The sequence below is a fragment of the Delphinapterus leucas genome, chromosome 8, assembly GCF_059928025.1.
Source record: "Delphinapterus leucas isolate spDelLeu-1000000601 "Yukka" chromosome 8, BTC_Dleu_Yukka2, whole genome shotgun sequence".
Classification (NCBI taxonomy): Eukaryota; Metazoa; Chordata; class Mammalia; order Artiodactyla; family Monodontidae; genus Delphinapterus; species Delphinapterus leucas.
The window spans coordinates 54,245,128-54,269,654 of NC_143136.1; the positions used below are offsets into that span (position 1 = coordinate 54,245,128).

At 35.1% G+C, this 24,527-nt stretch overlaps 1 protein-coding gene across 1 annotated transcript in view; it reads left to right on the top strand.

Moving 5' to 3' along the window:
- Positions 1-24,527, top strand: part of SESTD1 (SEC14 and spectrin domain containing 1) — a 150,272-nt gene that overhangs the window by 57,304 nt on the left and 68,441 nt on the right. Inside the window, exons 4-5 of the mRNA XM_022570146.2 lie at positions 3,913-4,003; positions 7,986-8,099. Coding sequence (XP_022425854.1) covers positions 3,913-4,003; positions 7,986-8,099 — 205 coding nt within the window. The remainder of the gene's footprint in view (positions 1-3,912; positions 4,004-7,985; positions 8,100-24,527) is intronic.

Below are 24,527 nucleotides of genomic sequence, written 5' to 3' on the forward strand. Positions count from 1 at the left end.
TCTTCAGTCACTTAGTAAATATGTGAGATCCTACAATGAGTTCCTCATCATTCTAGGTGCTGAGGAAATGGGTGAACAAAGGCCCAGTCCCTGCCCTTATGGGCCTGATGCCCTAATGATCAAATGAATATTATAAATAAATACATAGGGCTTCCCTGGTGGTGCAGTGGTTGAGAGTCTGCCTGCTGATTCAGGGGACACGGGTTCGTGCCCCGGTCCAGGAAGATCCCACATGCCGTGGAGAGGCTGGGCCCGTGAGCCATGGCCACTGAGCCTGCACGTCTGGAGTCTGTGCTCCACAACGGGAGAGGCCACAACAGTGAGAGGCCCGCGTACCGCAAAAAAAAATAAAAAATAATAAATACATAGTATGTTGGAGGTTCATAAGTCTATAAAACAGAGCATGAAAAGAATTAAGGGAAGGATGGAGTGCAAAGGAGTGTGTGGCAATATTTTACAAAATGAGAAGGTAACATTTTACCGGAGATGAGTGAAGTGAGGGCCAGGCTATACAGATAGCTGATGAAAGAGCATTTAAGAAAGAGTATCTTAGACAGAGGGAGCAGTAAGTGGAAAGGCCCTGAGTCAGGAGCAGGCTCAGTGTGTTGTGCAATCAGTAGGGAGGATAGTGTGGGTGGAGCAGTTTGAGAGAAGGAGGGTTCTGGGAGAGCCCTCAGAGGGGCTGCAGTCAGAACTTAGAGGACCTCGTAGGCCATAGTAAGGACTTCCAATTCTGAATGAGAAGGAAGGCCATTGTTACATTCCTACCGAGGAGTGATATGATCTGCGTCTTCTAACATTTCTAGAGGCCCTCTGTATTTAAAGCTGGAAGCTGCCAACATATCATTAAGACAATAATATCCTTGCTTTCTGGAAGCATATTATCTAATGAAGATGAATTATAAACAAGCAATTATAATAAAAGCATAAGTAAAATTAGTGCCGTTAAGTAAGTATAAGCAGAGCTCTCTGAGTGGAAAGAAGGAGCCCTTAGTCGTAATCAAAGAAATTAGTGAAGAGCTGCAGAAAATCCATTGACAGTCTCTTTCTAGCCAAAGTGAGTGAGCTTATTAAGGACCTGCTCCTCCTTTAATAGCTGTTTTGACTTAGCCACGTCACCCTTGAAAGGCTCTAATGGAGTAAGAACAAGGAAGTGGGGTGTTAATAGATTTTTTTTTTTTTTTGGTTAGTGGTCTTAAAATTATAAAATGTTAATAGTAGTATAGGAATTTACTAATATAGCACTGCAGCTACACACCCTTTATAAGGGACATAATATGCTTCTAAATCGAAGTATGTTCTTGTAAAAAACAGTTTAAACCATCACTCCACTTGTAGGATTGCAATTTTTTTAAAAAAGGGACTTCCCTGGTGGTCCAGTGGTTAAGAATCCACACTTTCAATGCAGGGGCATGGGTTCAATCCCTGGTCGGGAAACTAAGATCCCACATGCCGTGTGGCACAGCTAAAAAATTTAAATAAGCAAACAAACTATTCCTTTCAAGTAGTTGAAAGATCACTTGATCTTACAATCTTCAAATATGTAGTATCTTTGAATTGTGTGTATTTTCTTTATCTTAGTAAAATGTGAGAAAAATTATGATTAAGGGTGTTTTTAAGTACTCTAAAAGATAAATTTAGAGTATTTTATGCCCTTAAGATCACTGCAGATGGTATTTGCAAGCTTCATTACTTTCTTTGTCTTAATATACAGATTAATTTAGTGTGCTTTGAAATATAGATGTCTCGTTTGTGTAAAACTTACTTGTTTAACAAAATGGTTGTGTAACCTGTACCTCATAGATGCAGGTGCCAAATTATGGGGATGACTTACTTCTCTTGGGCTCTAGTCCCAACCAGCAAAGGCCCTCCACTGGACATGTATCTTAGCTCCCCTTCCTGCAAATTTCCACACTGCACTGGTAGAGTCCCTGAGTTGCTGCCACTTCTCTGAAGACCACTCACTGACAGTAACTCTACTAGGCTTGTCTTTCTTTGGCTTGTATCCTCCGTAAGTCAGGGTGGTCTTCTCCTTACCTGATCCCACAACTAGCAGTTAGATGTCAGATTTGCTTCCCCCAGCAAGTCTTTATGTGCTGTTGCTGATGCAGAAGAGATCACTGTATTATTGCCTTACCCCCACGAATGCTTAGTGGATCCTTTATTTTGTAATGCAAAATCCAAAAATAGAATACTTCAACATTTTTTTATTAAGATATAAGTCACATATCATAAACATCATTTTTTAAAGTGTACAGTTCAGTGGTTTTCAGTATATTCACAAGGTTGTGCGACCATCACTCTCTAATTCCAGAACACTGCCATCAGCCCAAAAAAGAAACCTATACCCATTGGTAGTCCCTCCTCATCCCATTCTCCCCTCCTCCCAGCCCTTGTCAGCCACTAGTCTGCTTTCTGTCTCTATGGATTTACCCATTCTGGACATTTCATATAAATGGAATCATACGATATGGACTTTTGAATCTGGCTTCTTTCACTTAGCATGTTTTCAAGGTTTATCCATGTTGTAGCATATATCAGTACTTCATTTCTTTTTATGATTGAATAATACTCTATTGAATGGATTACCACATTTTTTTTCCCATTCATCCATTGCTGGACATTCGAGTTGTTTTGGATTTTGGCTGTTATGAATTATGCTGCTATGAATATCTGTTTGCAGGTTTTTTGTATGGACATATGTTTCACTTTGCCTCACCTCTTGAACAGTTCTCTGCTTTCTTTGGAAGCTCAGCTTCTGTCCCTGCCTACAGAGTCACCTATTCTTCTTCCAAATCTTTAGCAATATCATCCTCATTCTTGTGACCTTACTGTTTCTCAATAGAATTGGATATCCTTCTCCAATAATCCTCTTGAGGTTAATGTGAATGTTTGGAGAGAATAAGGGAGGATTAGTAAAATTCCCTGGACTGTTGGATTTAAATCTTAGGAAAGGGCCTGCTATTAACCTATCCTATAATGTAGGCAATTGGGAGAACTTTGTGTGGAGAGAATTTTCACTAACAAATCCTTGCTCTGCTAAGCAAAGCTGCAGTTTCTTCCACTATATTAGAGGGAAGGCAGTTGAGATCTTTATGTTGTTGATTTTATAAGTAAAACAAATATATAGTAATAGTAATAATAAATAATAATAATATAGCTATGTAGTTTTGGTCATAGGATAGAGTTTTTCCATGTTGTTGCATTTTACTAGGGCAGGCTTCTGAGAAGTGTTTAGTAGGTACTTGAATAATTGAATATAATATATAGCAATAACACATTTTCCAACACTCAAGATAATATTGTGCTGGTCAAGTGCCTAAGAATGCAAAAGTGAAAGCAGACGTGGGTCAGACATGGTGTATTCAAGCTTTGAATTCTTATATACACCAATGCTACTTCACCTCGTTAAATTTCCCCGAAAGAACACCAAGAAGCTTATTTCCAATGGTTTAATAATAGCTTACTTTATTTTCTACCTGTTTTGAAATATCACTTCACAACCTTACACTTCTGGCAGGAAGGAGAGACAAGAAGTACGTCCACACTTGGCAGTCATTAGTTACCTACTTCACTGTGATCCCATTTTACAGATGAAGAGATTGAGAGGCTAGTGAGACTATTTGAATGTTGCTTTGATTTCTTCTCTTTTTAAGACATTGAATTTACATGCTTTTAGAGTAACTTTCTTGCCAAATTAGCTTATAAATTGTCAGTGTTTCCTGAAATGAGAAAAATAAATTGCTTGAGAAAACTGAAAGGACACTGAAGAATTCATTTATTGACAGTGCAAACCAAGTCAATTGAGATTAATGCTGCTCCATGTATGATTACACTGTAAACTTTATTTAGGATTATTAAGAATAAAATAGGAAGCTTGTTTTAATACTCTGTAATTTTGTTTCATTTCAGTGAAAAGTGTAAGGCTAGAGGATTTACCGTGATTGTGGATGGCAGAAAATCCCAGTGGAATGTGGTGAAAACAGTAGTCTTAATGCTACAGGTAATTTTATTTTTGACTATTAGGAAGTGGTTTTATTGTACAGCAACAGGTGAGGTGATAGTGGCAAATGCATTTTGTTTATTGGACTGTGCCCAAGCTTCTCAGCAGTGACTGAGTTCTGAAATGCACAGGTCACTATTGGATTGTTTAGATTCAATTCTTACAGGTTTCACTTGAGTAGTAAAATAAATTTCAACCTTATTCTAAAGGTTTGTAAATGACCAAAAATAATATGTCATGTTTAAGTAATTTAAACAACTAGGCCAATGAGTCTCAAAGTGTGAGGGCAGAGGTTATCAGACTCATCTAGGAACTTTTGCACACTGTAGTAGCTGCATCATCCCACCTCCACCCCCTCCTAATACCACAGGTAGGGAGTAGGACTGGGTAAGTCTAATCTGAAAAAGCTTCTCAGGTGGTTCTGATAGGTTTCTCCTTTCTGTTACCCTTTTTCCTTCAAAAATCACCAGGATTCATAATAGTCTTATATCTGTCTCTGGTCTAGAAGAAACGTACTCTGACAGCTGTGTCCTTGGGGGCTTCAGCAGCTCACAGATAAGCATTTCATAAATAGCTGTGATTATAGAATCCCTGATCTGTTCCTAGTCTTATGTTTATATTTCCTTGTGCTCCTCACAGAACGTTTCTGTAATCCCTTGCACATAGTAGGTACCTAGTAAATACTTGTTGGTTTATTGTGAGAGTATTGAGGATACTGTGATCTGAAAGAGAAAAATACAGTATTTGAGTGATTGAAAGGGGACAGATTGCTCTGATGTACCTGGGTTTCCTTAGAAGGGCTTGTAAAGAAAGTAAAAGTTAAGTGAATTAAATAAGAGAGATTATCTAATTTAAATGAAAGAAGGTGAAAAGGACATTCCTGGCAGGGACACTGATTCAGTGATAGCTCAAAAATTAAGTGAATACAATGAAAGGAGCTGATGACAGGCTAGTTTGGGGACAATATATTGGCTGTTACGTGGGATGTTGAACATTGAATTAGGTAAATATTAGTGAGACTGAAGGAAAGATCAAGAATTTTAAAGGAACTGGGAAATAATCGGTAGCTGCTTTAGGGTTCTGTGGAAAGAAATATAATTTAAAATTTTAAATGATAACTAGGGAGAATGAATCTTAATGGTTTATTTGTATTTGTGATAATTAGGAAAAAGAAATTCAAGGGATGGGAACTGGTAATTTCAGTTTTAGTTTTAGTGCTTAGTATGGTTCAGGTACTGTGCATAAGCTTGCTCTATAAATGATCTCATTTAATTTCATCCTCACAAACTTGGGAGGCAGGTTCTACGATCCCCAAAGGTCTTCAAGGATTTTAAGTAATGTACCCAGGTTCTCATGGTGAACATGGGAGAGAGTCACGATTGGAACCTGGCACAACCTAAGCCCCAGGTTTTTATCCTTTAAAAGTGTATATTTACCAGTGGGATGTATCTGAGGTGGTTCCCAAATTATCTCCCCATTACCTTATTCTTAACTGGTTGGCCTAAACCTTCATCATTAGAATCACTCCTTTGGGTTGGAAAGGACAGAGGTCCCAGTGGATCAGTTTTTAAGGGAACACAGATTGGTGTCCCATAATAACTTTTTCTGTCACATGTGTTCCCAGCACTTTTGTATTCCAAACCCTGAAGATTAACTCTTCTCTGTGCAAGTTGTTAAAATAACTGTTAGATGAGAAATCCATTCATTATGACCTTGTGTTCTTCCATTCAACTGTGTCACAGATGAGCTGTTTGGGACTTGCTGTTTGAACTGGACTTTGATCAGTGGCACTTTTGAAGAACAATCAATGGATGATTTAATCCCCTCTTGCGATTTCTTTTCTGATAGGTATTTTAACAACTTTTGGACTTATTAATAGTTAAGATTTTCAGAAGTTGCAATGACCTGTTGTTTGTTCCTAGTCAAACAGTTTCTACATACAAAGTTATTCATTGCTTTTATTTCAGAAGGTACTGGTACTGGCTGTTTGGGAGCCCAGAGCTTAGTGCTGGCTCTGCCTGTAACAAATATTCTCTAAAATGAGTGGCTTGGTTTCTCTTGTTTCTCACAGCTTTAATACGCAGTGATTTTGAAATAATATTCTAACACAATCAACATATAAATAAACCTCATTCTACCCTAAATTTCCCAGCCCCTCTGATAAAAGTTTTGATAACACTGAGGTGTTTTTTTTTTTTAACTTTATTCACAACCCAGTCATTGCAGGAGGTGCTAGATTTGTGATGTGCACAGTGACATGTTTAAATTGAAAAGTTTTCTATTTTCCCCTAATCAATACTTATAATTATATAACATTATTATTCAGTAGTGCCATTTATGGTCTAGAATAGTGGTTGACCACTATTTTATAAATAGAGTTTATAAATAGAGTTTTATTGTTTACATATTGTTTATGGCAGCTTTCATACTATGTGGACAGAATTGAAATAGTTGCAACAGAGACTGTATAGCCTGAAAAGCCTAAAATATTTATTATCTGGACCTTCAGAAAGAATTTACTCACCCCTGGTCTAGAACATTTGGAATGGTATGGTAGAACGTTAGCGTCAGACCGACCTGGCTTCTAATCCAGTGCCATCCCGCACAACTCTGTTCCCTTGGACAAGTTACTTTAGTTCTCTCAAGCTCAGTTTACTTTTCTGTAAAATTGCAAGGATGAGATCCACTTGTTAATGTGAATTCATTTATTCAACAAAGATTTATGGAGTATCTTCTATATGTCAGGCACTGTCATAGGCTCTGGAGATATAGGAGTAACATTATAGATAAGGTACCTGCCATTGGGAAGCCTATATTCTGTTTGAGGAGTCAGACAATAAGCAGTTAGGCAAATTACTAAGTAATGTAACATCATATAAGGATAAATGCTATGTAGAAAAATAAATTGGTGAAAAGAGACTGAGTCAGATGCTGCTACTTTAGATAGGGTGGTCAGAGAAGGTCTCTCTGAAGAGGGAATATTTGAGTAGAATCCTAAATAAACTGAGGAAGTACTCCTAGGTATAGGGCAAAGAACATTCCAGGCAGAGGAAACATCAAGGGCAAAGTCCTGAACTGGGAGCAGACTTGTTACGTTCTAGGAGCAGCAAGAAGGTCAGTGTGGCTGTGTTAGAGGAGTGAGCTGGGAGGGGAGAGGTGTGAGATGAGGTCTGAGGTCATGGAACCCTGAGCTTGGAGGGCCTTCTTGGCCTTGGTAAGGGGTTTGAATTTTATTCTGAACATGAGAAAACGTGAAGCAGGGAGGCCTGCTAAAAGGATATTTCAAAAGGCTGACTAGTCTGGGAATGTTAGCAATGTAGGTGGTAAAAATGGGTAGGTTTAATTAAGATATATTTTAAAGATAGACTTCATGGGACTTGGCTGATAAAATATATGTGGAATATATATTAAACTCAGTAAATGTTAATTTCCATTCTTTAGATGATATGAATAACTGCATCTAGTAAATGTGAAATTGTATTTGTTGAGGTTTAGCTTTGTCCTCTTCTTCAAGTTAATAATCACGCAGAATCTTGGCCTTTTTGCATAATGGCTGGTAAGAAACTTATTTTGTGGGAATATTGATTTATGTTATTGGAGGAAATTCTCTAAGATGATTGTGTTATAAAAAATGTTTTTCATATCATAGAAAAACCAAATTTAATAATTTCTCAACTAAAAATTATCTTACAGCTTAAATATATCCCTGTTATAGAGATTCAGTGAAATACAAAAATAATGCACAGGTACTGTCTGTATTACATTGTTTTTTGAAATCTTCTCTGAATCAGCTTGTCTTTCAAGTATTTCTGTATTGCCATGTACATTTTGAAGTTTCCAGTATTGCTTCTATTTTATTATTTTAATTATTTTCCAAAGGTCTCCTAATTACTCAGCCTAATCGTGAGCATCTAATAATTTATAACTTTAATAAATTATTAATTTTACATGTATAATTTGTAATTTTTTTTGTATTCTATAGAATGTTGTTCCAGCTGAAGTGTCCCTTGTTTGTGTAGTGAAGCCAGATGAATTCTGGGATAAGAAAGTAACACATTTTTGTTTTTGGAAGGAAAAGGATAGACTTGGCTTTGAGGTAAATATACTCTATAAAAAAATAGAAGTGTGTTATATCTTTAAAAACAGCATTTTGCTGGTATTATTTTGTTTGTTCAGCATTGGATACTAAGCAGTGCTTATGCAATGCTCAATCAGTGCCTAAGTAATGATTAATATTTAGTCAGCATTCACATACTTGTTGAATGAATTATGATTCTTTGTCAAGGCCACAAATGCTTTCTTGTTTTCATTTTAATCACTCTTTGTGAATCTTTGGAATAAGTAGAAGCTTTTTATTAAAAACATTTTTAGGGACTTCCCTAAAAATCCGACATGCTGCATGGCACGGCCAAAAATAAATAAATAAATGAAAATAAAAACATTTTTATTACATTACCAAGAAGACATTTAACTAATACTAGGAAATCCTAGGCATTTAGAAATTGAAATTAGAGCCTATTTTGTATGATGTCATAATTATTTCTTAGTATCTGGTTTGGTTTTGATACATGAACACAGTTATCCATCCTTTCCTATTGGCATTACTCTCTCCCTCTTACTTTTCTTGTGTGAAAGCTTGGTTGACCCTTGAACAACATGGGTTTGAACTGCACAGGTCCACTTACAAGTGGATTTTTACAGTCAGCCCTCCCTATTTTCGGGTTTAACATCCACAGATACAGAGGGCCAACTGTATTCATTGTACTTTGCCATTTTATATAAGGGAATTGAGCACCTGTGGGTTTTGGTATCCATGGGGTTTCCTAGAACCAATCCCTTGTGGATACTGAGGGAGGGCTGTACATATTATTGTAGATCAGAAAGAAGTCCTAAGATGGAATATAAATTTAAACAATTCAGTCATATTTTTCCTTCCACAGCCTATTAATCCCAGCTTCCTAGTAGGAGAGTTGATAGATACTAAACTTTACATTAGTTAAAATGTGGAAGCACTGAAGGGTGCAAAACCTAACTCAACCCTGTAGAATCTAGCCTTGGAATGTTTACAGGAGTCAGACAATAAAGACTCATTGTGGACTTTGCCAGACTACAATAGTCATTTTTATTTTCAGTAAAGTCAGTTTTTTTTTGTATGGAGGAAAAGTCTCCAAGGTGTCTTAGATAAAGATTTAAGAAAATCTAGTTAAAAGTTTTTAAATGAGGTAGCACAAAATGTCTTTAAAATGTGTGATTTTTTTCTGCACTTAAAAAAGAAGTTAACTGCAGTAAAATTCATCCATTTTAGTGTACAGTTCTGAGAGTTCTGACAAACACAAACCGGTCTGTAACCATCACCATAATCAAGAAACTAAGGAATATTTCATTACTCCAGAAATTCTCTCATGTTCTTCTGTAGTCAACTCCTTCTTCCATCTTTAGTCCCTGACAACCACTGATCTGTTTTATGTCCCTGTGGTTTTTGCCTTTTCCAGAATGCCATGTAACTAGAATGATAAAGTATATAGCATTTTTAATCTGCTTCTTTCACGTATGCATTTGTATTTGGGATTCATCCATGTTGTTGGATGTACTGGTACTTCCTTTCTTATTGTTGAGTAGTAATCCACTGTGTAGATGTACCACAGTCTGTTTATCCATTCCCCAGTTGAGGGACATTTGGGGTTGTTTTCAATTTTTGGTGATTATAGATAAAGTCACTGTAAACATCTGTGTATAGGCTTTTGTGTGAAGTTTTTATTTTAAGAGATAAAATACCTAGGAGTGGGATTCTTGGGTCATACGGTAAGTGTATGTTTAATTTTATAAGAAACTTCCTAATTGACAGTTTCAAGGTGGCTGTATCATTTTGCATTCCCACAGGCATAGTGTAAAAATTCCAGCTGCATCTTTGTCAGCACTTAGCATTGTCAGGTTTTCTTTGTTTTTAAATTATAGTTACTCTAGTAGGTGTGTAGGGGTATCTCAGCGTGGTTTTAACGTGCATTTCTCTAATGATTAATGACGTGAGTATATTTTCAAGTGCTTGTTTGCCATCCATGTACCTTCTTTGGTGGTGTCTGTTCAATTCTACCCAATTTTTAAAAAAGAATTAAGGCTTTTTGTTTTCTGAATTTTGAGAGTTATTTATATATTTTGGATAGAAATCCTTTATCAGATATGTCGTTTGCAAAAATTGCATCTCCATCTGTTGTTTGTTTTTTCATTCTTTCAGCATTTTTAAAGAAGTTTTTAACTTTGATGAAGTCTGATTTTTAAATTTTTCTTTTATGAATCAGGCTTTTGGTATCATAGCTGAGAAATCTTTGCCTAATCCAAGGTCACAAAGATTTTCTCTCATGTTTTGTTTTAGATGTTGTATAATTTTAGGTTTTATATTTAGATCTATCCATTTGAGTTAATATTTGTATAAATTATAGTCTGACAATATGTATTTTATGACTTGGGTTATTTTAAGTTTGTTAAGGTTTGGTTTTTGACCCAGTATATGCTCTATCTTGGTGATTTCCTTATGCACATGTGTTCTCCCTGTACTGTGCATGTGTATTCTGCTGTTGTGGGTGGAGTGATCTGTAATTGTCAAGATTGTTCATAGTGTTGTTCAGGTCTTCTATAGTCTTCGTAATATTCTGTCCACTTATTCTATCAATTACTGAAAGAGGAATATTGCATTCTTTAACTATAATTGTGGATTTATTTCTCATTTCTATCAGTTTTTTCTTCATGTATTTTTAAGTTCTTCTGTTGAGTTCATAGATTTAAAATCATTATGTCTTACTGAGTTGACCAGTTTATCATTTCATTATTAAATGTCCCTTTTTTATCCATGATAATAATCTGGTTCTGAGGTGTACATTGTCTGATACTAATGTAGCTACTCCAGCTTCCTTTGACTACTGTTTGCATATTGTATGTTTTTCCGTATTACCTGTTTACATATCATCTATTTACCTATTTCTTTACATTTAAAGTGGATTTTTTATAAATATAGTATAGTTGGGTCTTGTTTTCATATCCAGCCTGACAATCTGTCTTTTCATTGGTTTATGAGACCATTTATATTTAATGTAATTATTAATATGGTTGGATTAAAATCTTCCATCTTGCTAGATTTTATGTATTTTTTTCTTTTTCTGCCTTCTTTTGGATTGAGTATTTTTATGATTACATTTTATCTCCATTATTGACTGGTAATTTATATCTCTTAAGTATTTTTTTCCAGTGGTTGCCCTAGGTTTACAATATACATCTTTTATTAACGGAGTCTTATCTTCAAGTAATATACCACTTACCACTGGTAATTCCTTAATACAGTATATCTCTAATACTTTCCTTCCATTGTTTCCATACATTTTACTTTTACTATAGTGTAAGCACACAATATATTGCTACTGTTTTTGCTATAGTCTCTTGTCTTTTATAGCAATTAAAATAATAAAAAATGAATTTCATTTTTACCTTCATTTATGACATTTCTTTACTACAAACTTTTACTTTGCTAATATGTGTTGTGAATGATCATAAGATACATTTAACATATAGCGTTTCCCATACTTAGTTTTCCCCAGGGCTCTTCCTTTGGGAAGCATCTCCTGGAAGTATGGTTGCTCACAACACCCAGTGTTCTTCATTTCTTTTCAGCTTTTTGGTTGGTATGTTCCTTCTGCCTAAAGAACTTCCTTTAAATATCTTACATTGCAGGTCTGTTGACATTGAGTTTTCTCAGATTTTGTTTGCCTGAAAAAAGTCTGTATTTCAGTTTTGAAAGTTATGTTCTGTTGGTATAGAATTTTCTTTCATTGTTTGTTTGATTTTTTTCTTTTAGCACATTAACTATATCATACCGTTGCCTTCTCATTTCCTTAGTTTCTGAGGAGAACTCTACTATTATTTGTATCTTTGGTCCCCTATATGTTATATATCTTTTATCTTCCTTGGCCACCTTCAAGATTTTTGCTTTGTTTTTGGTTTTCAGCAAAAACTGAAAAAAGTTTTCAAATCTAGACATTTTGTAATGTCTAGGCATGTTTTATTTGGTGTTAATTCTATTTGTTGTTTGCTGCACTTCTTGAATCCCTGGTTTGACCTCTGCTATCATTTTTGGAAAATTCTTAGACATTTTCATTTCAAATATTTCCTCTGCTCCATTTTGTTTTTCTACTCATTCTGACCTCCAATTGCATGTATGTTAGACCATTTGAAAATTTCTCACCATTCTAGGTTGGTGCTCTATTTTTTTTTTCTTTTTGTGTTTCAGTTTGGGTATTTTCTCTTGATCCATTTTCAAGTTCACTGTTTCCTTGGCTGTGTTGAGTTTATTAATGAGCCAGTTGTAAATGCACTTTATCTCTTTTACCAGGTTTTTGGTTTGTAGCATTTCTACTGGATTCTTTCTTATGGTTTCTGTCTCTTTGCTGTAATCCCCATCTGTTTTGCATGTTGTCTTGCAGTTCTTCCATGAGAACTGTTAGCATATATCATAGTTATCTTAAATTCCATACCTAATAGTTCCAGTATCTGGGTCTGTCTTACTCTAGTTATGTTGTTTGGGTTTTTTTCCTGACAGTGGGTTGTGTTCTTTCTTGCTTTTTGTATGTTGGGTGTTGGACATCTTGTTTATGACAGTAAAGACTGAGATAAATCGTATTTTTGCCTGCACATGGACCCATCTTGGTTTGTGCTAGGATTTTAGTGGGACAGGGGAGGGGTTGATTTAGTCTAGCCAGGAGTTGAATTGGCTTTGGCTTTTGTTGTTGCTCTTCTTTTCCTCAGTGTATCACAGGCTTTAGATTCCTCTAGAGTTAGTGTTTGTCTCACCCTCAGCTGTAGGTCTTTCCTTTGCACCTGTGCCTCAGAAAAGGTCTCTCTTTGCACTGTTGACCCTCCTCAGGAATAGAGTGCTGTTACTTGTTACTCAGTGTTTGTCGGTAGGGCATTTTCTGTTGTTCTGATTCAGCCTCAGTCTTAGGCAGGCTCTGAGACCCAGGGTCTAGGGGATAGGGCCCTCTTCCCCAGCTTTAGGAGGCCTATGGTAGTCTGGGCTCATAATATATTCCTGCCTCCATTGGGATAGAGGGCGTGTCTTTCCCCTTCCTATATCAGCAGTGGGGTTTTATTTGTGGTCTAAGGTCATCCAGGCTTGCTGCCTTCCCTCGGGACCTGAAGGTTTTTGTTCTCTAGAGGAGAAAGAGTTGAAGAATCTGGGCTGTGCTTCAGCTTCATGCCTTTACAGTGGTGGTTGCTGTGTCCTTCTTCCAGACCTCTTTTGAAGTTTCTTATCCTCCCTACCCCAATCTTTCTTATGAGTCCCTGGGAGGTCTGTGGAGAAGAGTCTACAAGTGAGTTTGAATTCTTCTTGTATCTTTGCTTCCCACAGGTTCTGTGCTTTCATACTAAACTACATGTGGCCTTAAGCAATTCATTAAAAACTTTAGCTGAATTCTTACCTGGCTTGTATCGTACCTGGTATTTTCCCCAGGTAAGCAAGTGCTCCAGCTCCATGTGTCCTTGGATTTCACCTCTCCTTAGATTTCAGGGTAATTGGTTTTCCTGTGGACTTACAACTCTCTGATGGGTTCAAGAAAAGTTGTCATTTTTCAGATTAATATGCATTATATTGTTGTTGTAAGGATTGGAACAATGCTCTTTCCATCTTTCTGCATATCCTAAGCAGAAGACAGTTGTTTTGTTGTTCAGTTTTATCTTGCAGACTTTTGTCATTGGTTGACTTGACTGTGATGTAGACTTATTAGAAGCTGTGTGCCAGCAGTGTAAGGGAAGGCAGCCCTGGCTGCTGGATTATGTTAGGAAAGGTGTTACCCTGATTGCTGGATAGGAAGCTGCATACCAAGGAGAAGAATCAAAAGTGTAGTGAGAGAAGAAAGCAAAAGCTGAATGTAGGAGGCCTGGATGTTGCCATGGTGAATGAGTATTTCATACAGGCAGGGAAGTCTACCTGTCATGCCAGGGGCATGCAAGAAATGTTGCTCTGAAGGAATGCAAAGTGGACGGAGCCCAGTGGTTCAGAAACTAACTCTGTGAACTCCAAATAGAAGCAAAGATCCTTTTTGTGAGGAACCTGTCACATCCTGCTTAGGTGTGTGCATCTGATCAGAAATGTATGCCTAGTTGGGTCTCATGCTATATGAATTTGTAGTGGCTAAATACCTTGCATCTTGGAGGAAAAAATGGAAGACAGAGAATTCCTGTCTGCCTTGAACTGATATCATAGATTGATGTTTTAAGACTCAGGTGTTAAAGCTTCTTCTGTCAATATATTTTCTTTTAGACACTAAAGAGATTCAGTTAGAATATTTTTCCCAAGTAAATAAGCACTAGACACTTATTTAAAAGCCTAATGTCCTAATGAGACGAGAGTAATTTCAAATGCTGGCTAATATACCGCCAAACATAATCAGCTTTAAGGGGCAATTCAACACCAGCCATTAAATGATACTTAGAGTTATATATAATTAAATTCAATATAGATGTTTGTTTGATTAATAATTATTTTCCTTGATATTATTTTGGATCATTTGGGCTGTTGTAATTAAGCCTATGTTTTTGTATGTATTCTAAATATTTTTAAAAGGATAACTTTGTTATGAGTACTGGTGTTCCTGTAAGCAAAAGTTTTTGTTTTACCTTATTGAATTATTCATAACAAAGACTTATTACTAGCTGTCCACAATATTCATCAGATAAACACCCAGTTGTCATTTTAATGACAACCTGTTTCCATGATTTCACATTTTCTTGCCTATCATCCTAAGTTCTTTCTTCTAGATGGGCTTCCTCTTGTTCACTTCCCTAATGTTTTTCATCAGCAACTGAATATTCCTTTCTCATTGGTCACCTAAATGTTTCTTTATATATCCTTCTTGTCTCTGAAATTGATACCTACCTGTTCATTTTCCTTTTTAGCAACTCAGATATTCCAGTACTTTCTGACCATCAGCAACATTATACCTGGTGGCTTTGATACCTTTTGCTGGTTAGATAATAGTATCTATAGTCTGTCTAATGACAAGGTAAAATTGAAATAGTACTGGCATTAACCTTATCCTCAAATTGAGAAAGTAATAATCAAAATGATCTCACCTTCTCATTCTTTATTGTCATTCATGATAGTCAAAGTGTTTTTTTTTTACTGGTAATGATAACAAGCCACCATTCTAAGTTGTTTTCTTCTCTTACCTCGTCTTATTACTACATCTGATCCTGTTCTCTTTTTGAGGCCATACTAATGTTAAGATCTAGGACCAAAGAGTTCCTTCATGTTTCTCTGTCAAGAAAACCTCTGGCTCCATCTCTTCTGACTTCTTTGTACCTTTTGCAGAAAGTTATTTCCTTTAGTGAGAAAAATATCCTTCCACAAACAGATATAAGCAGACATACCCTTTGAAATAGTATGTGTATAACACATACACATGAATCTGTACTAAGCACACAAAGATATATACAAAGACACGTTTTCACTTTAGATCTTGCACACACATTGTTAGTATAAATAAAATTAAAAAATAAAACATCTGAGTGCCTACAGAGTGAAAGGTTCAGTGTTAGGTTCTCTGGGAATGTTTTATTAGGAGAGGATAAGTGTTTTAGTTACATATGGAAGAGTGGGAGTAAAGGAGAAATAAGTTTTAAGTCTTTTTGTAAATTGAATTCCAGAAAACCTTCATAGATGTTTTGATTAAAGACCATATGATAAATATCTTTCTCCTCAAACTTGCTGAACAATGCTGTGTGCTAGTTAATAACTACTGTGGCTTAGTTCAATTTGTCTTGTCTTAACCTAACATATATAAAATAAAGGAAAAAGTAATATTTATGTAGGACTTTACTATTTTAAAAATATTATGCTTTTTAAATTTCCTTTGAAAAGACTTGGCAAAAACTCATGTAGGTAGTGGTCTTTTTCCCTCCTTTTTGTAGTTCCTCCATTTTACTCTGGTTCCGTTTGTGCTTGTTACTAGGTTCCAGATTTCCCTGGAAGTAGATCTGAAATTTAGATTTCTGATTATTAAAATGATAGCTGCTTTGAATATAACCAATAAACGTTTTCTTCAAGAATTTAATTGTATCCATACATATTAGGATATTCATGGAGGTGGATATTTGAAGATAATTAACAATTGCTTACTAGATAAAAATTAGAATATAATCCCCACCACATCCCTGAACAGATAAGATAAAGCATATGTTAAAGTGTGATTTTCATAAGGGTAAAATCATGACTCTCATGTAAATATAAAATAAGTGTAAATTAAACATATTATGCAAATCATTAACTAATGAAGTTACCAGTAATTTGTGAGGTGTGGTCCAAAGAGCATTTGAAGAATTTAGGATTTTTATAGGCAGATAAGATTGCCAAATTAGTTACAAAACTAGTTAATGTCCTGCAGATCCATAAATTCTAAACTTTGAGGTTCTCTGTTACCCTACTGGACAGAAATTTTAACTACTGCACAGATCATAAATTATTTGCATTTCTTCTGGACAAAATCTAAAAGTTAACCCTTGTCCCTACAGATGTTAGTACCTATTGATTAGTCTGTAGAAAGTCAGTCGAAGGCACGAGCTCCACACTGCATGAACTAACACCCAGTATTATCTTTTGACCATTCCCTAAGATTTAGATAGTTTTTTGGATATGTGAATTATATTTTTTATAGGATTATATTTTGTAAAATTTGAATTTGGGCATTAGTGACATACTGAACATTCATATCACTGTAGAATAATAGAAACTACTTTCTGAAGTTTGATATTACGATTTTCATATCAATCTCTCTTTAAGCTTTGTATTCCTAGCCAGGACTAGTGTTTTTTTAGTGTTTTCTCATATTATTTTCGAAATTGTTAAATGCTTAAAGGAAGACTTCATTTTAAAAAATATTCCCCTTTTTAAAGATATAAGCAAGTTTTTTCACTTAAAATACATTATTTTTTTTTCTTTATACCTTTTGACCCCCTTCACCCATTTCTTCCACCCCCCACCCCACCTCTGGCAACCACCAAGCTGTTCTCTGTATTTATGAGCTTGTTTTTGTTTTTGTTTGCTAATTTTTAAGATCCCACATATAAGAGATGCTATTTTTCTTTCTTCTTCTGATTTATCCAGGAGGTACAGAGGTTTTGGAGGAAGCTCTGTGCTGTTTTCCATAGTGACTGCACCAGTTTACATTCCCACCAGCAATGTACAAGGGTTCTGTTTTCTCCACATTCTTGCCAACACGTGTTATTTCTTGTCTATTTGATAATAGCCATTCTGGCAAGTGTGAGATTATATCTCATTGTAGTTTTGATTTGCATTTCCCTGATGATTAATGATGTTGAACCTGTTGGCCATCTTTATGTCTTCTTTGGAAAATATCTGTTCAGATTTTCTACCCATTTTTTAATCGGATGTTTGTTTTTTTGCTATTAAGTTGTATGAGTTCTTTATACATTTTAGATATTAGTCCCTTATCAGATATATGATTTCTAAATACTGTCTCCCATTCAGTTGGTTACCTTTTCATTTTGTTGATGGTTCCCTTTGCTGTGCAGAAGCTTTTTAGTATGATGTAGTCCCACTTATTTATTTTTGCTTTTGTTGCTTTTGCTTTCGATGTCAGATTAAAAAAAATCAGTGCCAAGACCTCTGTCAAGGAACTTACATCATATATTTTCTTCCAGGAGTTTTAAGGTTTCAGGTCTTAACGTTGAAATCTTTAAACCATTCTGAGTTAATTGAGTTTAAAATCTTTCTGATATTATCAGTTGACTAGTTAGTTGGAGATCTGTCAGTCATTCAAGATTTATCACTCAGCTAGAAATCGTAAATGATATGGTGGTTTTATTTTAAATGAAACACTCGTCAATAACAGAAACCATAAAATTCACTGATATTTGTTATCTATAACAACTTAATAAGGAGCATAAGAATGGTAATCCTGAAAATTTGCCTCAAGACAATTATCCCCAGATGAATAAATTGTACTCATTTCATGAAAATTATTTCGATATCATAATGTCTTTAGTACTCTAAAAATTATGGTAAAAAAGATAGTATATAATGTGATTAAATCGAATTTGGATCTTCATTTATGGGGAATGAAAGACTTTCTACACAGTCAGTGAGTTGTCTACCAGGCCAGGCTTGCAGACGTTTTCTCATATATAGTTGCTTAAAAAGAAACGTAAAAATTATAAAAATAAACCAGCTGGATTTCTTTTTTTAAGTGTAAAAGTTAAATTCCAAAGATCAGTTTATAAAAATAGTTTCCCCCTCTGTTTTTGATGGCATAATACCATTTTTCGTCCTAATTTATATGTAGTCTTAAAATCCAACATGAAAGTAGATAGTTTTAAAAATGATTTACAATTCATTCTGTATCTTACATAACTATTTTAAAATTAAAGATTATGACTTCCATTTGTAGATGGGAAGAGCCAGAATTGGTCTTTCTTTTACTTTGGTATATGTTAAGATGGTATTATGAAGTTCACTTTAATTCAGTGTTTTATAATATTAATAATTCAGTGAATTCTTTTTTTAAACTTAAAACAAGCTCATTGTATATTACTTTTATATTATGTTCTGGGAAAAAGTGATAAAATGCTATAGAATGATATAAGATTTTCATACCTGCTTGGGAAGTACTGCTTTAGAGTGATGCAGTGGACTGTTCTCTAAAATGTACAGTACCTTTGGAAAATGTATTATTTTAAGTAATTTTTGAAAAAAATGAAATGTTGAGCTCGTGGTTCCATCTTCTCCACAAGCAAGGCATTGTGTGATTTTTAAGGAGATTTGCTTTTGAGCTAGAAAAATGGTCTTCCTATCAATTAACCACTTAATTAGAGTAGATGACAACGTCAGTAGATATTTGGAAGTTTTATAGTAGATAATAAACAACTGACTATATGATGTTTAAATGAATATTCTAATGCCTAGAGTCTTGTCCTTTTTAATATTTTTGCCCTAATTCATAGTGTTATTTCTTATTCGTTAAGGAGTCACTTAACTAAAGATTCTAGCTTTTTCTATAGCTTTGGAAAATATTTCTTTAGAATTTTCAACAGTTATGTCATTATTTCTTTGTTTTCATATTTAGAATCATAGGTGAAAAGGGGTCAGACGTAATACATGTGACCTCAGTATTATGTTTTAGACTCTTATTTTCTAGTTTTGTTTTTAATTTTGGTGATCATTGCTTTGGGGGACTGGATTTTTTATTTATCATTTTTTTCCTCTTTGCCGGTAATAAAACATCTCCTATAAGATAAAGTAACTCCCTGATTTGCATTGCTTTATGTTTAAACTTTTGTACAGGTTTGCTGTATTAGTGGGTTCTTTAAGAACTGTAACAGAAGGGAATATAGGAAATTTTACTAGTATTTTGTAATTTAAGAAGCTGCAATGAATGATTTTAGAGAAAATAACCTAGCGTGGGATTCCAAATCTGTTTTGCCACATTGGCTCTGAAATGTGTCAGTTTTCTCTTTTTTTTTTTCATGTAGATTGTCCAGAAATCTTTCTCTACACAACTTCTTTTTTTAGCATTTCTTTAACATTTTACTTCAGGCCTGAAACTCCCACTCTCCCCCACCCCACCCCCGAAAAACGCAGTGTCTTGTTTTTGCTTGTGCCTTTGAATTTATTCTTTTTGTGAAATCACATCCCTCTGTGACATTTGCTATCACTTAAGAATAGAGTTAAATTATCTGTCCAAACTTGATTTATCCTTTTGGAAGCAGTTGTCTGTAGTTTATACATTGCATTCTGGCAAGTGGTGTCGTTTTCCAAAGGCCGGTGAACAGTTCTTTACCTTTGTGAAGAGTGTACTTTTGCTGTGTGCTGGGAGTAGGGCTTCTCCTTCCTCTTTAGGATGCCACTCCTGACTCCCTTCAAAAAAGGTGATTCTTAGATATACAGCATTTTCATACAGTAAGATTCTTTCCTACTACTGCAAACTCTTCCTAAAATGTTTCCCTCATTCTTTTGAAACATGTATTATACAATAAAATAGAAGCAGTTATAGCTGTTTTGCCAGCCTCCTCTACACTTTCTCCTCTCAAGCAAAGATGAGATTACTGCAGTGGAAACACATATTTCACCATGGTAGATAGTTCTCTAAATTGTTAATTTGAAGTGATGGTAGTTTTGAGTCAGCTGACTGTTTAAACTATTGCGCTTTTTTTCACATTATTTAGCTTTGAGATACCTTTGCTGTTGATATAATTCTGTATATCTACATGGCAGATCTACTGTTTTCACTTAGAACAGCCACCAGTGAATTTTATAAGAATATGGATTCTATAAAATTTTTGTGATGATGGAGAAAATTTGTTCTATGCAGGTCTCTATAATTATGATGTTCCCTTGTTAACGTTTGTTTTGCATAAGTAAAAATATAATAGGAGTAATTTTAGCCAACTATTTAAAAAATTATATTTAGTAAGGGATAGTATACTCTCAAATATATTTTACATGAGGAAAGAATCTGTACTATTTACATTTAAGTTGATTTTTTAGGAAAAGCTTTCAAGAGGAATATTCAGATGTAAATAAACTTTTGCCATATATAACAATAACTGCGAATTTTCCCTTCGGCTTATTAAACTTGAAATCTGTTGCTAATGATTTTATTGTATTTAGGAACTACAACTGCAAAATGATTTTAATGTATTTAAGTGTAATAGTGAGATTAACCAGAGTGGGTAGAAAGTGACAAGTGCTCTTTTCATTGGGCAAGACAGGTCATATATTAGAGAAAATGGCCCAAATTAAATGTATAGGATGACAACTCATTAGAATTATGACCTCTTAGAGCTTAAAGAGACATCACAGATAATTTAATGCAGCTGCCTTCTTTGGCACATGGGGAGATAAGCCTGGAGTGAATTCCTTTAGGTTGACTTCTACAAGTCAGTGAATTTGTGGCAGAGCTAGGGCACAAACGTGGAATGATTGGCTCCTGACTCAGTATCCTTCCAATTATCATATAATGGTGTTTAACCTAGGAAAGGGATTTGGAAATCATTTGGGGTATTCTAGTAAAGCCTTTGGCCCTCTATGCTACTACGACCAAAGGGACAACATTTAGATTTAGTTAGAGTATTTTCAGTAAAGGCTCTAGAAGCAAACCAGAAAACTTTAATCTATTTCTTTTTTATAAAAGCGTGCACGGGGCTTCCCTGGTGGCGTAGTGGTTGAGAGTCCGCCTGCCGATGCAGGGGACACAGGTTCGTGCCCCAGTCCGGGAAGATCCCACATGCCACGGAGCGGCTGGGCCTGTGAGCTGTGGCCGCTGAGCCTGCGCGTCCGGAGCCTGTGCTCTGCAATGGGAGAGACCACAACAGTGAGAGGCCTGCGTATCGCAAAAAAAAAAAAAAAAAAAAAAAAAGCGTGCACAACTCTCTCTGGAATATTGCAGAAATAAAAAGCTCATTTACTTTGTAGAAGCATGACTTATTTATCCTTATATTCCCAGCACTAGAACACATAACTTCTAATAAATAATACTTCTAGTAAATAAATTTAATGTCCAGTAAATAATGAATGTTGAACATTTGACATTAAAATGTCAAATTATAAGGGACATGATAGCAATTTCTCAAGAGATATGTTTTCACTGCTTAAATTGAATATTGTGCCAAATAAGGAGAGCAGAAATAGAAGAGCAGAAGAGCAAAAAGACCATTCATTGTGTTATTTAAGTTTTCTATTCAGTCCTCTTTTCAGGAGAGAGTGCTCTGGAAATGTTATCTTTTCAGATGTGAATTGATGCTCAATTTAGCAAGTAGTTTATTTCCTCATGGAATAAATACATATTTCTTTGTTTCATTATTGGTATATTTCTGTTTAATAGATTGACAGTTTTGAAGAAAGGAAAAGCCCCTCCCTGGGATCTGGTTGTGTTTAATTTTCTTAGTGTGGAAGTTTCTGTCTTGATCCCAAAAGGAGTTGGTGGCAGATTAAATGGTTTCTGTGGCCTAACTCCACTTATTATTTCATGTTTAACATCATGCCTGTCTCTAAGAACTAGTCTAAAGAAGTTGCATTAGAACAAGAGGATGAAATAGAGGCCCTCTTTAACAACTTTTTCACTAAGAGAAAACCATTTTCTGTGTTCTTTTTATTGTTTATCTTAAATTAGCTCCCATTAGTACCAAAACAGGAGAACAGTGAAATTGATATGCTAAACTCTTCATAGTAGAGATAGCATTAAATTGCCTTTTAAAATAGATAGGCATAATATAGTTTGTTGTTATTAAACTAACCAAAAATGTAATTTGATGTTCAATATCTTTTTTATTTTTTTAATGGAAAAAAAGAGGCACATAAATTCCTTCTGCTTTCTGTCATCACCACCACAAGATTGTCCATTTTTTCTCTAACCTCCTTATTTGCTGCCTCAGAAGAGTTACCCTTTCTTCAGTCTGAGTTGAGATCTCGTGGTGCCCCTTCTGTCAGTGATTCCCTACTTCTGTTCATTCTTTCTGTTTTTAGTATTTTAATATAGTATTTAGAACATATTCTTAAAAAATACATATAACATGAAGCTTAATAATAAAACACTTGGGCACCCACGACCCAACCTAAGAATCCAGATATCAACAGCTTGAAATAAATTTGAGTGCCCCTCCCTGGTCTCATTCATATACCCCCCATCCCTTAACACCTAACTTATTTGTGTCTACCCATCCTTTGTTCATGTTCTCGTGCATGTGTGTGTGTGTGTGTGTGTGTGTGTGTGTGTGTATTAAAAACATAAATGGGAAAGGCAAAATCTTTAGAAGAAAATAGGGAGTGTTTATCTTTTATTATTCTTTTATATCTATTTCTATAGAGTTCCCATTTAAAGATATTGTTTATTCTTAATATAGTTTCACCTATTTTTGAACTTTATAAATAATATCATTTTAGTCTTCAGTACCTTTTTCTCACTCATCATTATATGTTTAAGATTTATGCATATTCTTGCAGTAGATGTAGTTGATTCATTTTCACTGATGAATGTTATTCCATTCTGTGAATAAAAACAATTTTATTCTTATTCTCCTATTGATGGACATTTGTGTTGTTTCCATTCTTTTGACATTATGAATGATGTTTACGTTCTTACATATGTCTCCTGATAAATATGTATAAGATTTTTCTGCTTGCAGAATATCAAGGCATAGGTTATAGAAATGTTCAAATTTTCAAGATAATGCCAAATTGTTTTCCAAAGGTGTTTTAATTTATGTATGCATTTCTGCTGTGTAAGAATTCATGCTGCCCAACAGCTTTGCTGACACTTGATACCAGTTAAACCTGGATATTTGCCATTCATTATGGTTTTTTCTTTTCTCAAATTGTTGTTGGGTTTCAATGTTATTCTAGTCTCATAATATGAGTTGGAGTATTCGCTGCATTTCTATTCTTTGGAAGCATTTGTTTAAGATAGAAATGATCTGGGAGACTTCCCTGGTGGTCCAGTGGCTAAGAATCCGCCTTCCAATGCAGGGGACGTGGGTTCGATCCCTGGTAGGGGAACTAAGATCCCACATGCTGTGGGGCAACTAAGCCCGTGCACCACAACTAGAGAGCCTGTGTGCTGCAATGAAAGATCACGCCTGCCACAGCTAAGACCTGATGCAGCCATAAATAAATAAATGAATAACAAAATTTTTTTTAAAAGATTGAAATGATCTGTTCTTTGATATCAATTAGTTGAAGTATAGTTAATTTGCACTATTACATTAGTTTTGGGCGTACAGCATAATGATTTAGTATTTTTAGAGATTATACACCATTAAAAGTTATTACAAAACAATGGCTATAATTCCCTGTGCAGTATAATATACTCTTGTTGCTTATCTATTTTATACATAGTAATTTGTATCTCTTAATTCCATACCCCTATCTTGCCCCTCCCCCCATCCCACTGGTAACCACTAGTTTGTTCTTTGTATCTATGAGTTTGTTTCTGTTTTGCTACATATAATTATTCATTTTATATTTTAACTTCCACAAATAATTGATAACCTATAGTATTTGTCTTTTTTTGTCTGACTTATTTCACTAAGCATAATAATCTCTAGGTCCATCCATGTTGCTGCAAATGGCTGAATTTGTTTTTTTTATGGCTGAGTAATATGCCATTTTATATATGTATACATGTGTGCGTGTGTGTATTTACACACACGCACACATGTATATACACATATATCCACACACACACATACACCACATCTTTATCCATTCATCTGTTAATGGACACTTGGGTTGCTTCTGTATCTTGGCTATTGTAAATAGTGCTACTGTGAACATTGGGGTGCATGTATCTTTGAATTAGTGTTTTTGTTTTTTCTGGATATGTACCCAGGAGTGGAATTTCTAGATCATATGGTAGTTCTATTTTTAGTTTTTTTGAGGAAACTCCATACTGTTTTCCACAGTGGCTGCACCAATTTACATTCTCACCAACAATGTAATGTCCCTTTTCTCCACATTCTCGCCAACATT